Source organism: Typopeltis vanoorti, chromosome 3 (assembly GCF_054136105.1).
Source record: "Typopeltis vanoorti isolate ZY-2024b chromosome 3, IOZ_Tvanoo_1.0, whole genome shotgun sequence".
Taxonomy (NCBI): Eukaryota; Metazoa; Arthropoda; class Arachnida; order Uropygi; family Thelyphonidae; genus Typopeltis; species Typopeltis vanoorti.
In genome coordinates, this window is record NC_143551.1 from 111,789,128 (window position 1) to 111,807,524 (window position 18,397).

The window sequence follows — 18,397 nt, forward strand, 5'->3', positions numbered from 1 at the left end:
TAAGAAAATTCTAAATTCTTATGAATTTCGTTTATTGGGAATTCCCCGAATTACATAAATGACTGTGAATAAACAAGCAGTTCTTAGCAGTTTGAATTTGGTGTCTGAGTAGACAACACAGTTACCGCATTTTTTGCATTTGAATTTTTTAAGTGAAATCAAAAATCGCGTTATAAAATTAATCATTTTGCCAAGAAATAATAAATGGGATGCTATATGTAATTTTCAAACTTTCATTTCATTAACCGAAGATTTTAATCCAGCCCTCACATGACGTTGTCAATAACCAAAAAAAAAAAAGAAAGCCGTTTCCTTGGATATAAAAATTCAAATTTTAGATCGTCTTCAAACTGGGGAAGGTGCGACGGCTGTGGGTAAGCATTTTGGAGTCCGTGAATCAACTGTCAGATCTATAAAGAAAAATGAAGAGGCTATTAAAAAAGCGATATGTTCTGATACAAAATTGAGTGCGAAATTATCATCATACACAAGAGATGTTCTAGAAAAGGACGAAAAAGCTTTAGTGATGTGAATAGAAGATAATGTACAAAAAAGAATGCCAGTTGACCTAAATTCCATCAAGCAATCAGCATTGAGATTTTATGAACAGATTAAAAAACTGCAGCTAGACTTCATCTCAATCAAGGAAAAAATATAAATTTCATGCAAGCAATGGCTGACTGGCTAAGTTTATTAAAAGACATGCTGTTCATAATATAAAAATTAAAGGTGAAACAGCTTCTGCTGATGAAACAGCTGCTAAAGCATTTCTGCAAAAACTTGCTAAAATAATTGAAGATGGAGGTTACACTCGTGAACAAGTTTGGAAGATGGATGAAACCAGCCTTTTCTGGAAAAATATGCCAAACAGAACTTACGTATGAAAAATGCAAAAAACTGTTGGTGGGTTCAAAGCAGCAAAGGATCGCATAACACTCCTGTTTTATTGGAACGCTTTAGGAGATTGGATGATAAAACCACTGTTCATAAATCGATCATTAAGACCACGGCCAACGAAAGGCATAAATTTTAAAAAATTGCCAGTTCACTGGATGATCAACAAAAAAAGCTTTGATGACCATTGATATTTTCACTGAGTGGTTCAACAAACATTTTGTGCCAGAAGTTAGACGCTATTTGAATGACAAGGGTCTCGAATTTAAAGTGCTTTTGATTTTTAATAATGCACCCAGTCATCCTGCCATAGAACACCAAAATGTGCATTTTTTTTTTTCTGCTGCCCAATACCACATCATTGCTACAACCTCTAAATCAGGGTATAATTGCGACTTTTAAAACATATTATGGTAACATGAAAGGAAACACGAAAACGTGAGAAAAAGATATCCTTGAAGTATGGAAAAATTGCTAAATGAAACAAGCAGTGATAGCACAATGGTAAAAAACACTCAACAGGCATACAGTCAGGAATACATATCCATGCGTGAAGTAGAAAAAGCCATCAAAGGCTTGAAATGTGAAAAGGCAGGAATAGATGATATTCGACCAGAAATGCTGAAGTATGGTGGTATCAAGTACAGTGGCTGCACTGCATAGTTCAGAAAACCTGGACAGAGGGACGAATTCCAGATGATTGGAGTAGAGCTCTAATAGTACCCATATCTAAAAAGGGAAATAAAACTGAATGTACGAATTACAGAGGTATTTCCCTACTGAGTGTTCCTGGCAAGATCTATGCAAGTATACTTGAGAAACGGTTGAGAAGAATTGTGGTAGAAAAGCGTGGTGAAGAACAAGCTGGGTTCAGGCCAAATAGAGGCTGTCAGGATCAGATCGTCACTTTACGACAAATAATTGAGAAAGCATGGGAATATAACAAAGATCTGTTTTTAAGTTTTGTCGATCTGGAAAAGGCATATGACAAGGTACCAAGAGAGAAGCTATTCAATGCCCTACAGTTATATGGTGTCAATGGGGCATTATATCAAGCAATACTTAGTCTTTATTTGAGTTGTAAGTCAGCAGTTAGAATTGAAGGAAGTACAGGAAGATGGTTTAATGTTAAATCTGGTGTGAGACAAGGATGTACATTATCCCCTCTGTTATTCATTATCTATATCGATCACATTATGAAGGAAAGTGGTATTAAACATGATATCAGAATTGGAAATGTTAATGTATGCTCTTTGCTTTATGCGGACGATGTTATACGTCTAAATAAATCCGCTACAAGTTTGCAAGATTTCCTGATTAAATTGAATAACTGTTGTAATAGATATGGTATGAAGGTCAGCAATAAAAAGACAAAGACAATGAAAATAGGTAGAATCATTGAAAATGTCAACTGGTTGTGAATGGAGAACCTGTGGAACAAGTAAAACATTTCAGCTACTTAGGAACGATTTTTAGTGAAGATGGCAAATTAAATATGGAAATAGACAACAGAATCAACAAATCTGGTAAGAAGTCAATTAAAATTTATATGGAATGATAGAGAAATTAGTCAGAACACTAAATTAGCTGTATACAAGACAGTGTTCAAACCAGTTTTAACTATTTGACCAAAGACTAGATACTGCAGATATGAGAGGCCTGAGAAAGATTAGAGATGTGAACAGATGGCATCAATGGCAATATATTAAAAACGAGGATATTAGGAAAGAACTTGCCATTGTCAGCATCCAGGAATACGTTAGCAGAGCTAATCTCAGGTGGTATGATCACTTAAACAGAATGAAAGAGGAAAGATTAGCAAAACAAGTGTTCTCTGCCAGGTTGGCAGGAAAACGACCCAGAGGAAGACAAAGATATAGGTGGATTGATACAGTACAAAGTGCCTTAGATGATAGCAATATAAGATCTGATGATGTCGGAGTCTTGACAAGTAACAGACTGATTTGGAGGAAAATTGTAGATAGGAAGTTAGTAATGATGTAAATTTTTCATGTAGTACTATCATATCCTGTACACCCCTTGAGGGTACATGTAAGGAATTTGATGATAATATTGAAAACATATTATGTCAGACGAACATTTCAGTACATTTTGAACAAGCTAAATAATGATGAAACACTGTCAGTTATGGATGTGTGGAAAAAATTTTCAATTATGGATTGTATTGATCAGGTTCGATTATCATTATTTGAATTGAGACCAGAAACTATGAACGCATGCAAGAGAGCTACTTGGCCCGCATGTGTTAAAGAGAATGCTCCTGTTCCTTTCAATCATACTGCAGAATTCCCCAATATAAGAAGTTTTGCATGTGAAATTGGCAGAGAAGGATTCGATGATCTTACGTCAGCAGATATCGAAGAATTGTTAATTGATAAACCTCTTAGCGAAGACGAAATAGTGGAGATTGTTTCTGAGACTCCTGAAAGCGAAGAAGTTAATGATAATGATCAAGATAATCCTACTTTTACTGCTGATATAATAAAAGGTCTTGAACTGACCAGTAATGTAGGCAATTATTTTGCCCGACATGATCCAAATGAAGAACTGCTGGGAATTTTTCATGTGAGCTTAAGTTGTTAATGTCTTCATACAGAGAATTATATCTCGACTTATCTAAAGCATCAACACAGCGATTAATAACAGAGTTCTTGCCTAAAACTACTGAAACAACCAGTAGTACTTTTGTTCAAGACATGACAAAAAAGAATTCCACCAGCAGAAGTCAATGACGATAATACCATATCTAGTAGTTCTAGTGATATTACAGTCTCACGAAAACGAAAGCTTTTGCGTTTATTGTCAGAAACTAATAGCGAATAACATAATTTTTTTATAGAATCCTTAGCAAACAATTGAAATGAATGTTTTTTTTAAAGTTATCAAAATTCATTATATGTATGTGTGTTCTACATGAAATGTAAATAAAAATCTTATGATCCTAACGAATTTAATGTTTGTTTTTTTCATTATTTTGCTTATATTTCTGGTTTGGAACCAATCTTCACTTTTTCTATGGGGTCAGTAGTTCTTTTTACGCAAATTCTATTTACGTGTCATTTTTAGGAATGTATCTATCGCATAAAAAGAGGTTTAGGTGTATTTACATAAGCAATCACACCACCACCTTTCCCAATGGTATGGCATCCTCAAAACACTCACTAAGCCAGGGCTATTTGTTCAAATGGTATAACCCTTGAAACTGAGCTCAGTGACCTTCGCCTTTTTAGCTAATGGCTACAGCTCATATCAAATAGATAAAATATTACATGCATTCCCCATCCTCTACAACCCAACACAGGATCAGAGCAAAACCTTTTCAATCCCCTACGTTAAGGGTACATCAGAAAAAATAGCCAAAGTTTTCTGCAAAATATAATCTCCACACTACTTTCAAACCTTTCATTCAGCTAGCAACTTTCATACATCCTCCTAGACATCAACAACATCCTTTTGAACACCCTGGAGTGTATAAAGTTCCAGTTAACTTCCACCTTGAAAAAAACACAAAAATTTCATCCGTGATCATCATCTGTATGGAAAGTTAGTACTGTCAGACCATGCTCTGCATACTCCTTCACACGGATCAGATGGGGAAAAAAACATCCATATTACATAGAAATCGTTTCATAGCTGATGCTGATTCTAAGAATAGCCTCGCAGACCTGTAACTCTAAACAATTCTCTTTCTCTCAACAAGTATGGTTGCACTAATTTATCAAAGATTTGGGGAGACTATCATTTAAAGATCTAGTAGCTGGACTTCTCCAAATTAACTTTGTAGTTATCTGAACCACAGAGAATACCATGTAAGGACATCAGGTGTCCATTACAATTTAAACTGTTTCTACAATTACTTAGTTCAGTGCTGTGCACCTGTCACAGTTATTGTGTTCTAATGATGCTGGGTAGAAAACCAGTGAAATATTAGCGAGTTTAATGAATGTATTTTTTTCTGTCTTGGTGTTGTTAATACTGTTAAGCATTATTATTATGAGTAAAAAGTGCCTTAGAAGACAGAAATATAAAATCTGATAATATTGGAGCTTTGACAGATAACAGAAAAGATAAGAAACAAACTGTATGTGAATTTACTTTGTTTCATTTTCTATATTTTTTTCCCCAATTTTTAATGCTTTTCTTTTTATTTTTCATTCAAAGTACTTTCAGGAGCTGCCTTAGGAATTATCTTTAGTAGTAGAGTTTTCCATTCTTCTTTTATATCTTGATCTATTTTGGATTCTTTTAGATTTTTGGTGGATGTAAGAATCTGAAGATTTGATGCAATGGTAAAAAAGCCACTTTAATGTTTTGATGATAAAAAAAAATGCCTTATATTGATCACAACGCTTTTAACGAGAAAGTTCAAGGAAGCCTTGCAAAGGCTTAATCTTACACCAAGTTTGGTCTGCTTTCATTAAAAATCTAACTGCTGTGGAACAATGCTAGTTGTTCCAACATATATTCCTGTATATATGTTGGAACAACTAGCATTGTTCCAACATATATACAGGAATTCCTCGATTAATGCATCTCCGATTAGTGTGCCATTTTTTTTTCTATACCCAAATGCAATTAGTGCCCCTCTAAATTCGATTAGTGCACCTATATACATCTTAAAAATAAATGCTATAGATTTTAAAAAATCACTCACCAGGATGAAATAATGTAGTTACCAATTTAAAACATTTTTACAAAGTTATAAAAACTCTTACAAAGTTATTTTTTAATGGCATACTACACTATTTTCATGTACACTATGTTCCAAAATTTGTCATCTGCTAATTACATAGCATTTTGTTGATCATATCTCGTGCCATCTTTGTAAATGTTTTCCTTACTTTTTTATTTTGAAGTATTTTCCCAACCTTTAGTCATGAGTAAAAGATTTAGTGAGCAAAAAAGTGGAAGTGTGAAAAAGATTCGAAAAGTAATCTCATTGGAAGAAATACTTGAAATAATAAAGAAAAATTAACAAGGCAAGTCAAGAGCAAAGATAGGACAAGAACACAAAATGGGTGAATAAGAGCAATTTTAAGCAAAGCTGCTGAATACAAAGAGAAAGGTAAGGCTGCTTCTAGTTCATCACGCAGACTACTCAAAATCAAAGTATTACAATGATTAAATTAGAGAGACTTCATTCTAAATGGATTGAAGATTGTAACCAAAAATGGATCCTGAAAAGAATTGACCTTATTAAATCAAAAGCATTAAGTCTCTTTGCAACCTTGAAAGAAAGGTCTATCAATGATGAAAAATAAGAATTCCACGCTAGTGTGTGTGTGTGGAATTCTTCTCATTTTCTTGGTTTGAGCATTTCAGAAAGAGAAATAGCCTACATAATGTTTGAATCGCAGGCAAAGCTGCAAGTTCAGATAAGGAGGTGGCCACAAATTACTGTCAGTTGTATGAAAAAAGAAATAGAATGCCTGCCAAACTATGTTAGCTCAATTCTTTGTTAAGAAGTAGAATAATAAATTTATATTCTGAATATGTTTTATTGTCTTTCAGCTTCATGGTTTTCCTTTAACTAGATCCTGAGACATACCCTAATTCTTTTATAAAAAAAAAAAAAAAAAAAATTAAGAGTCAGAAAAGAAATTTAACTAATTATAATTTTCCCTATATTATATTTAATTAGTACATTTTCGATTAATACATCCATTTTAAAGAATGCATTAAGCGTATTAATTGAGGGATTGCTATACAGTAATTCATTTAATGATTTTTATTTGAGTTATTTATATGTAACAATTGTAAAGTTCTGATAATTTCTAACATATGGATTACTCTTTTGACTCCATGGAGGCCTGAATCAATCATAATAGTAATTAATGGTTTCTAGTCTCTGTTTTGTACAACATTTGCTAATACCTCTGACAACTTATGAAACTTGTAAGGTTATATTTGTTTGGGTTTATTAAAGTCATTATTTATCTTTAAACATGTGGTCTCAATACTGGAACTGCTAAACCACAGAAATTTATCTTCAGATATGAAAGTTATTGGAAGAGCAAAAAAGAGCAAGAATAAAGATTTTAAATCTGTCACTGTGCTATGATAAAGGTTAGTTGACGAGGAGTGCGATGATTGCAAATAAGTCAGTGCATGGGTTGTGTTGTTGTGCACGAGGAATGTTGCGGATTTTGTGGAACTACAGAACAAATGTGATGGATGGCTTACCTTCACAAAATTAATGCTTTTCATATTTTGGGAAGTTTTATGCATCCATATTTATTCAGATAAGGCTTGTTTTTGAGGGTAGCTGTAGGTTCTAAAAAAAAGTCTTCTAAACTTGCTGTGATGGAGCATGGTGGTTTTTTTCCCAAATGATTCTGTCTGCAGTAGCTAAAACTTTCCCATCATTCTCCCACTCAACAACAGAATGCAGCCACATGCATAATACCTTCCTATCCGATAGCTACAGATCAAAAAAATAATTCTTTCCCTAATGAACACCTTCTCCAAAGAAGGATTTTAGTAATGCTATCACCATCTCCTATGACTGAGGGAAGTATGAAAAATAACCAGAATTTTTAAAAAAATACAACCTCTGCACAGCCTCACTTAAACTAGCTACCCTTATCCATTTCCTTAACAACCAACTGCTCTCTCTCTCTCTTCAGTTCCTGGTATATATAGTTCTCTGTTCCTGCAAGCTGAGCTCATACTAAGGACAGACAGAAGGATCAGCCATCATTTGCTTAGAACATAAAAAATACATCTGCAATCATGACTATGGTCAATCTGGTCTTGCAGATCAGATTGACCATAGTCATATTGACCATAGTTTTAGCTACTGCAGACAGAATCATTTGGGAAAAAACCACCATGCTCCATCACAGCAAGTTTAGAAGACTTTTTTTAGAACCTACAGCTACCCTCAAAAACCAGCCTTATCTGAATAAATATGGATGCATAAAACTTCCCAAAATATGAAAAGCATTAATCCTCCAAAATTGCAGTTTACAACCAAGGCCTATAGCAGGCACACCCCCCACTTAGTTTCATCCATGTCTTTCATCGATGTCTCACTTGGTTTTGTGTTATCTTTGCATGCATGTTACAAGTTTTATACTGTACTCACTGAAGAAGTCTCTGTGACAGACAAAATACTGGAAGAATTAAAAGTGTTTTTAATCCCTTTCCAGTAGTTTTACTCCATTAAGCCTCCAGCATGGGTCTTGTATTCTGCTAGTTTAGTGCTTTGACTAATTTCTCTTGCCGCTCTCTCTAACATCTCGTAAATTTATTCAAGTGATCTGTATTCACACCAACTTTGCTTATTTTGTTATCTATTTTCATATTTAATTTGAAATCTTCACTAAAAAAAAAAAGGGGGGCTAAATAAGCTGAAATATTTTATTTGTTCTACAGATTCTTCCAGATGTAGTAGACAGTTTCCATGTTCCTGCCTATTTTCTTAGTTTCCTTTTATTGCTGTCTTTCATGCCAAATTTGTTACAGTAGTTATCCATCCAATTTAGTTGAAGAATCCCAAAAACTTGTACTGAATTTATTTAAGATAATATCTACAGAAAGTAAAGAACTGATATTAGCATCTCCAAGATTTAATACCACAGGGACAATGCGCACATGAAACCATATTTTTGTACCTCCAATTCTCACAATTGAAAGGACTCTTTACCAATCAGCATAATGTCCTGTTTAGTCCTCATTAACACCCAAATAGCTATATGAATGAAATATCAAATATTTTATGCTCTGTATCCATGTTATTCTAGTATACAAATGATATGTCAATTTCAATGAATGCCTCACATCCATGTATTTATTGACATGTAAAAACATCATGGCTGGTACAGTGGTTAATGCTAACAATGTAAAGATTCTTTCTGATACCTTCATTTTTATTTCATTATGTTGTACAAAAAATAACTAAATAAAAAAAAATTTAAAAAATGGGGAGATGATACAATATGAAATAAAAATAAAGATATGAAAAACTTGACATTGTTAACATTCAAGAATGGATAAATCTACAATTTGGCCACTTAAACAAGAATAGAGAAAATGTTAGTAAAATGGGTGATGTAAAATCAAGATGATGACCAACATCTAGCTGGATTAATACAGTATCATTAATCCAGCTAGAAAGTGCTTAGAAAACAAATGCAACATCTGACAATACTGAAGATTAGTTTAGAAGAAAATTGGTGAAAGAAAGTTAGTAATAATGTAAACTAAATTGTTAATACCAGCATATCCTGGGCAGTATATATCATGAAATATATGCAATATTCAAGATAAAACAATGTCCACAACTCAATTAGAACATAATAATAAAGGAAATTTGTAAAATAATACTAACACATTATCTCCTCGAATTATGTACAATCCTAAAACCACTTGCTCGACTCCCTGAGAAGAACTATACACTCTTTCATGACTTTCATCTAAAATTAAGTTGATTGTTTGGTCAAACCCTTTCAGGGTACCCTGTAAAAAACCAAATATATATTAGCATATGCATATATCTAAAATTCACCTAAATTACTTTATTATATAATAGACGATCACTATAGTGAACCCATAGAACAGACACAGTTCATTACAATGCAAGGTTCACTATAGTGAATTTAGGATAAAAATACTAACTGGCTGTGCTCCATTCCCTTGAAACAAAAGAAAATGTGAGAAATAAAACAAAACAATTTAATTGATGTTATAAAACTTAGCAGTTTATTTTATGCTGGAAAGATTATTTACAAAAAAAATATAAATTTCTGATTTAGAATTTGAGTTTTTAACCTAAATTGTTGATTTTAATTGTAAAAACCTAAATTTTTATAGTATACACATAATTACACAATTCACGCTCTTCTAAGTTTTTCTTATGTCTTCTATTTATTTGCATTAATTTTTTTTGGAATTAATTAATGCAAATTATTAACTTACTTGCATTAATCTTTTTTCATGCTATCATTTTGTGTATTCACATATCCAAGAAACCTAAAGGTTTCCTGTGGTACCAACACATAACCAGCAAATCTTTTAATTCTTGTAAGTTACATGGTTGAGTTGCCTCAGAGCAGATGTGCTGTTCTAACACAAATCACAAATGCTCAATTGGATGGATATCTGGAAAATTTGTAGGCAAAAATGGTTCATGGAACAAAAGGTAGACTTCCAGGTATTGCTCTGGCCTCCAAATTTTCCAGATATTCCACTGATTAACAGAGTGCAGTATCAGGTGTTATTTATACCATTTCATGACCTGCACATGCAAAATTGTTTCCCTGAGGCTGCTTGGATTTGCATGAAGACACATTGGTTATTAATGTTTTGGCTCTTTGGTGTATGTCTGGTTAAGTATTCAATAATAAAAATTTAAATAAATATAAATATAACTGTTAAGGAGGAAAATGCCAACCAGAATTCCAGTATTTCCATTTTTCACCCCATGGAGATTGCAATCTCCATGGAGTTCAAAGACTCATCATGAGAAGTCCACTAAACATTTCCCCAACCACTATTCTCTTTAAACTCATTCACCACTTTTCCAAGTAAACAATCTAGTTCTGCTCTTGCTAAACACATACTTCCAAGGATGGCCCTTTCCTCTCCCCATCTAGTCATTTACTGAAAATTTTCTTCTGCATGAATCATATAAATCCCATTTAGTAAAATGTGTATCTCCTCTTTTTCTCCTATTTTGCAACCAACATATGTTCAATCTATCCTCATAGGAATATTCATAGTCCAATCACCATTTTGGTCATGCATTTCTGATTCTCTCCACAACTTTCCCCAATCCCAAAAAAATACAGGCGACCAGATCCGCATACGATAGTCCGGATGTTGCCATATTAAAGCCTTATACAGAGCTTACAATAATCTCTGTATCTGTTTGTCAGCATATTTATCTGTAACAAGGTAAGCCTATCAGCTACTTTAACCACTTTTGCAACATGCCCTCCAAACTTTGATTCCCAGTACATAAGTACCTTCAACTCTCTAGCCTCATCGATTTCCTGCAGTCCAGTTCTATTAATGTAATACATAGCTTGCACTTTTTTTGTTATCCCAAAATGCATAACCTTACACTCTGCACATTAAACTGGCAACCATTCTTCTCTGCCTAGACTGATAGTAATTCTATTTAAATCATCCTTCAAGATCTCTACATCACCTTTATTTACTACTTATGCACAGTTCTACTCCATCAACAAACAACCACATGCATTCCTTCAGATCATTTCTGATATCATTAACATATAAATTAAATAGCAGAAGCCCAAGTACAAAGCCCTACAGCACATGGATAGTCTCCTGAATTCCACTTGTCCATAAACTACTCTTTGATAGCTGTCCATCACACATCCTCTTATCCACATCACCAGCTCATATCCATCTCCCTTCTTTCCTTCCAAATTTCTGTAATGGAGCTCAATGTAGTATCCTGTCAAATGACTTTGAGAAGTCCAGCAGTATCATTGTACACCATTCCCTTTATCCAATTCAGATGTTATATTATTACGAAAGTGTAAATTACTGAGACATGACCTACTGTTCACAAAAACCATGACGTCCCCTATATACACAGTGTCATATTCCTAACCATCAATTCCTGAATTTGCCTTTGACCACCTTCTCCAACACCTTTATTGCCACTCCAGAGATGGTGATTTGACTATAATTTGCTACTCTGTCTTGAAGCCTCTTCTATGCAAACAGAACTATTTTCCCCTTTCATTCCTTTGGAACTCTAGTTGCATAAATCCTATTTTCTAGTGCCTACACATCCTCTCCTCCTTCCAATCTACGTTCCCATAATTGAAGTTCCCTACAATTATTACTTACCTTGCATTTATTGAGCTCATTTGCCAATGCATAACATCTACATTCTGCTTTGCATTGCAATTCCCCCCCCCCTTTACAGCCAACAGCTACTACAATTCCATTTTTTGGCTATCAATTCCATTTTAAATTCTCATCGCTTAGGCCATGGTTCTTCAGCAGGTGTACCAAAATTATAACAAGAAAAGAACTAGGTACTTCACAACTGGTTTTCATCAAAATTTCTATCTTCCTTTTCTGTTTATACCAAAGCCAGGAAACTGTCAGCATATTCAAAAGTAATTCTGAAAAGGCTAAATACAAACAACATGTCTAAATGGCAGTCATGCTGGTCTCTTGCCAAAGCTATTAGCCATATCTGTCTGAACTGTCTATGCTACTTTAAATCCTGTCAGATCTTCATTATGATTTCACTACTAGCGATCAACAAACATCTTGCTTATGTTACCCACTTTTAGACAAATGCTAAGGAAAGGTTTGGGAATTTCAAGTGGTTGTTCTTGTTAAAGGACTATTCTATTAAGTAAGTGTTCATACAGTCTGTTTTCGGGAGGTTTCAGTTTGGAAGCATGTTATGCATGATAGTGGATGGATCATAATCCTCATGATGCTAGTATTCTACAAGCCCCTGTTCCTTCACCTACTCTCTTCTGGAGAATCTCTCTTTAAAGATCAGAACCCATAATAACATCATACAAAAACTGTGTGGTTCTACATGGGATTCTTCTGTTATTAAAGGGTGTCCCAAAATTCACACAAGATTTAAATTTAGCGGTATTTGTGCGGTAAAGTGTTGCCAATGAGGAAAAAAAGACAGCGTGACAACTGACAGTTCAGGGTTATTAAAAATGAAGTGCTACACGAAAGAACAATGTATTTTCATTGTTGAGCAATATTTTAAAAATAATGAAGTTTTGGCAGCTACAGTTCGCAATTTTCGTACAAAATATGGTCGGAATAGTGATTTAACTTCATCAACTGTGAAAAGATTAATTAAAAAATTCAAGGAAACTGGATCAATTAGTGATCTTATACACTCTGGCCGTCCTTCAACAAGTCGTTCAACAGAAAACATCGAAGCAGTTCGTGAGAGTGTTGCTGAGAGTCCAGGAACATCAATTCGGCACCGTGGTCTTGAATTGGGCATTTCGAGAAGCTCTCTACAGCGTATTCTCATGAAAGATTTGCATCTTTATGCTTACAAAGTTCAATTGACTCAAGAACTGAAGCCTACTGACCACACACAGCGAAGAGAGTTCGTTGAATGAATTATGGAACAACAACAAGTGGATGCTTATTTTTCGAACAAAATCATCTTCAGCGATGAGGCTCATTTTCATCTTGATGGCTTCGTTATTCGACAAAATTGTCGCATTTGGAGTTCAGACAATCCACGAGTGATTGTTGAGAAACAAATGCATCCACAAAATCCACACTGTTTAGTGTGGATTTTGGGCTGGAGGCATCATCGGTCCATTCTTCTTCGAAAATGCAGCTGGTAAGGCAATAACAGTTAATGGTGCTCACTATCGTGACATGATAATCCAGTTTTTTGTGCCTAAATTGCAAAATATGGATGTGGACAACATGTGGTTTCAACAAGACAGTGCCACATGCCATACAGCCTGAGAAACAATTCAATTACTGCATGAGTCATTTCCTGGTCATGTAATTTTCTGTTCTGGTGATCAGAATTGGCCGCCCAGATCATGTGACTTAACGCCATTGGACTTTTTTCTTTCGGGTTTTTTGAAGTCTAAGGTTTATGCCAACAAGCCCACGACCACCCACACCTTGAAGGAGGAAATAGCGCTGTATCAATGAAATTCAGCCACATTTATGCAAAACGGTCATGGAAAATTTCAACAAAAGAGTGCATGTGTACCAGCAAAGCCGTGGAGGCCATTTACCCGATATGCTATTCCATACGTAACCCTATACTGTATACTTTATGAATCAATAAGAAATTACAATTTTTAATTAAAAACCTGTGTTTTCTATCAAAATTACTTCTTGCATGAATTTTGGGACACCCTGTACATGCGATAATCCACACTGGCCTTAGTCTACTCTGTGGCAGAATATTGTTCACCAGTATAGCTAAACAGTCCTCATATCAAGAAAATCAACACACAAATAAATGCAGCGATGAGGACAATAACAGGTTGTGTCAAATCCACTCCCCCTCTACTGGCTTCCAACTTTGAGCAATATTGCACCACCGAACCTGTGCAGACAAGATGCTCTGCACAGGTAAATGAGTAGAAAAAAGTAGTAAAATACAAAAAAATAAAATAAACAGTAATCTCCTGTTGCCAATACATAAAGACCTCCCATATATAAATCGCCTTAAATCCCAATGGCCTCCACTAATACTGGCGGAAAGAACTAGTAAATAGTTATTTCAATGTTAATTCGAAATGGCTAGAAACTTGGAAAGAAAAATCACTAGACTTAAACAAGTATATCCTTCCCAACCAAAATCCAAAAAGAATTGAACTTCATCATCTGTGGAAAAGCCTAAATAGGATATGCACAGGACTTGGTATCTGCACAGACAGCTTACACAAGTGGGGAAGATCACCTACACCCCCAATGTGACTGTGGAGGCCATAAACCAAACCATCTGGCACATTGTGAAGGACTGCATTATAAGAGCCTACCATGGTGACCTGAGAGACTTCTTTGAGGCAGATCCTTCAGCTCTTGATTGGCTATCTGAACTAGACTTAAAATTTTAGTGACTTTTTTTTTACCTGATATTTGTATGTGTATTACTTGTCTCATTTTTATTGTCTGCACAAATATGCATTTATATATTCTGATGTCATGTGTATTTATTATGCCATATGCTAAATAAATAACTTTTCCAGTTATTTATTTATAAATAACTAACTGGGAAATACTGTGTGAGGATAACAAGTTCTACAATCCTCACTTCTGATAACAAAACCATTTTTCAACATACTTCTGATTCAACAACAATTTCAACAACCTCACTCGTTTCATGCATGTAAAATTCAATCCTTTTATTTCTTGCAAAAAAAAAAAAACTTCTAGTCTTACTTTTTTTTTGACATATCCAAATGTTTACACAAGATTTCTCTTCTTGAAATTACTCTAACCTGAAATGTCTCATGGTATAAACATATTACAAATGTAACCTCCTCAGCATTCAGAAAAATAAGGTTTGCTTCTATTCTCAAGGCATTACTTCGCTTCTGAAGAGCTATTAGCTCTATAAAAATCACAAATCGATCCAATCACTGAATATCGTTGAGTGAGAATGTACAAGGGCAACTGTCCAGTATGTAATCACACCGAGGAAAGGATGATGCAAGCTGGAACAATTTTGGAAGCAATGCACGCAGATGAAAAGAGTGAATGTAATTATTAAAGGTCAGATGTAGGCGATACAGATTCTGAAAATTTGTAAACCATTTTTAGTAAGGTATAGTTGACTGATTAGGATTTCATAGGTTTCTTTAAATATGCATTCATAATGTTTTGGTATAAGGTAGGGAATGGATACTTTTTCAACTCAACATTGTGGAAAGTCTTAAGACAGGATCTGATAGGCATGACTTCTCATAATTAATAAATACAGGCGGTTCCCACTTTATGAGTTTGAGTTTTCTTTTTTTTTAAATATCAAGTATATACAAAATTGAAAATATGAACATTAACTGAATAAATAAATGCTAATCATTCATATACAAAGTCCGTCAAAAAAATGTATACACACTTTAACAGATATCATCTATGGACTTTTTTTTTTCAAAGTTGGATCGAATTAAGGTAGCAATGTGTAGTATGATGTTCTCTCAAAAGATGTCGTTACTCACATGAATACTAGCATCAGCACGTGACACGTAACCAGTAGGACAGTTCAGACAGTCAATACCATAGCCAAGGAAGCAGGACTCGTTGCTGTGCAAGGCCTCCTGGATCTTCCCTTGTGCACATCACACACGGTACCATGGGTCTCAAACTTACGCAACTGTCAGGCATGTTGGAGGTTTTGTTGCAAACTCACGCCTCCTTTGTCGTTGAATTTCAACAACATTCTCAAATTTGAAATATCACTTTAAAATGGTCTTGTGTTCCTTTAACGACAATCATGCCTCGGCCATTTTGTTTGACTTCCTACCAGTCGCATGTTGATGCTAGTATTCATGTGAGTAATGACATCTTTTGAGAGAACATCATGTTACACATCGCTACTGTAATTCAATCAAACTTCGAAAAAGGTCCATAGATGACATCTGTTAAAGTGTGTATACATTTTTTTGATGGATTCTGTATATACACCATTTCAAACTGTGCACAGCTGTGAATAGAGCAATACTGTATGTGGGCAATTGTCTATTTGGATAGATGAGAACATTTTACAGACTTGTAACAAAACAGTTACCATGCTAACATTACAAAGAGTGGTTGTGTTGCACTTAATTTTAATTGTCTCATTTCAAATTTATCCCGCTTATTAATAGTGCTGTATGGTATGCCAAAACAAAGTAACACTACAGAGAGTGATGATAATAAAAAGAAAGTGAAAAATAACTTTGGAATAAGATTTTAAACATGTTTCTACATGCTATCATGAAATTATAATAATAATAAAAAAGAAGAAGATTGTTTGGAATGCCTCATAACTTGCTTGCTATTAAAGGCTAAGTTTCGTTTCTTTGGATAAATAAACCAATGTTCAAGCATAAACTGTTGTTTTGTTGACCTTTATTTAACATTCATATGGTCAAATTTCATTACTGAGAATGCAACTCCTGCTTTTAACATTACATCTATGAGAAATAAATTCTTGCTTTATGAGTTTTTGCTTTAAAAGTACATACTAGAAATAAATGAACTCATAAAGCTGGGAATTACCTGTACAATGTGTTGTTCATATTCTTTTCAGATAGGAGCTGTACATCGGCTTGGCTAGCAGTTTTAGACTTAGGATTCTAGAATACAACCTCTCAGTCTATATATAACACTTGGAAAATCATATTCATAAATGTTCTCAGACATCTGGATGATAACAGGGCTGTAGGTATTTAATTTGCTAATTATATAAATCCCATAGAATATCAATAAGGCAATAGGACTCTAACATATCACCACATCTTAAGGGAATGATCCAAGAAGTTAGCATCAACGTTGGCCTACTTGTTTAACAAGACTCTTGCAACAGCACAAATTCCAAAGGAATGGAAGGCAAAATTGTTCCACTTCACAAAGGTGGTTATAGGGCTAAGGCAAAATAATATAGGTCAATCTGTATACCTGGAGTTGTAGTTAGGTATTGGAGAGGTCGGTGAAAGATAGGATACAAAAAAAGTGGGTTGATAACAGTGATATTCCCTGTGCTTGTCAGCATAGGTTTGTTAAAGGGAGGTCGTGTTTTACCAACTTGCTTATATACTATAACAAGGTGACTAATGTATTGGACAAGGGAGATGCATAAACAGTGGTGTACTTAGATTTTGCAAATGCTTTTGATAGATTGCCACACCACAAGCTAGTAATTAAACTGAAGCAGATAGGATTGAATGATAGACTAGTGAGTTGGATGGGTGACTGACCATCAAATAGATATCAACAAATATGTATGAGGGGGCATCATCTCAAAAGATGAAAGTCACTAGTAGTGTGCTACAGAGATCTGTTTTGGGACCATTGTTATTTAATGTGTATATTAATGATATTCAGATAGGATTAACTTGCAATATGAACTGTTTCCAAATTATGCAAAACTGGAGAGTGATGAGGAATCAAACAGATGTGTGGCCTTACAGTAGGACTTCAATAGATTGTATGAGTGGGCAACAGTATGGAACTATCAGTTCAATGTTACAAAGTGTAAGGTTCTCAAATTTGCAGGCAACAATGGGATGCACAGTATACACTTAGTAATGAAATTTTGAAGGAAGTTGAGGAGATAAGAGACCTTGGAGTGGTGCTGGATAAGGATCCAAAGTCCAGAGGTCACACTGCACAAATTGTGAGGACATCGCATCGGATTATGGCAATGATGTGGAGACCCTTCACTTGTAGAAAGAAAGAGGTTCTGCTTCAATTGTATAAGGCCTTGGTCAGGCCTAATATGGATTACTATGCAAAGATATGGTCCCATGGTTTTCATGGTGAGGATATATATTGGAAAGGGTCAAGAGAAGACTGACTAAAGTTGTAAATGTGTTAATTTGTTTGTTTGTAAATGTGTTAATTTGTGTAAAGTTGTAAATTTGTGATGTGGGATATGAGAACAAATTGAGAGAATGCAGTTTGCAAAGCCTTGTGAATATAAGGAAGAGAGAGGATATGACAGACAGTTAAGTTGGCAAAGGGGTGTTACCAGGTGGATGCAGAAAAAAATTTTCATAGAATGGGAGAAGGGAGTAGAACAAGGGGACATACCTGGAAGTTGTATAAGAAGAGTGTGAACAGGGGGATAAGGAGAAGGTTCTATACTTGGAGAGCAGTTGGTGAGTGCATTGCCTAACATTGTGGCGAATGCAGATACACTGAATGAGTTTAAAGCATGATTTGATGGACTTTGTGGGTAATAGTGTTTGTCCCCCTCCATAGCTCAGTCGGTATAGACAAAGCCCTTAGGTGGGAAAGATCTGGTTCGATTTCTGACCATGATGTGAGGAAC

The 18,397-nt window shown here is 34.8% G+C and overlaps 1 protein-coding gene across 3 annotated transcripts in view; it reads right to left on the minus strand.

The window, feature by feature from the left end:
• LOC150108469 (U6 snRNA-associated Sm-like protein LSm8) overlaps positions 1 to 18,397 on the minus strand; it is a 107,749-nt gene that overhangs the window by 30,862 nt on the left and 58,490 nt on the right. For all 3 annotated transcript variants that reach the window (XM_090390801.1, XM_090390800.1, XM_090390802.1), the window contains one exon: positions 9,248 to 9,375. In XM_090390801.1, the coding sequence (XP_090246927.1) occupies positions 9,248 to 9,375 (128 nt within the window). The remainder of the gene's footprint in view (positions 1 to 9,247; positions 9,376 to 18,397) is intronic.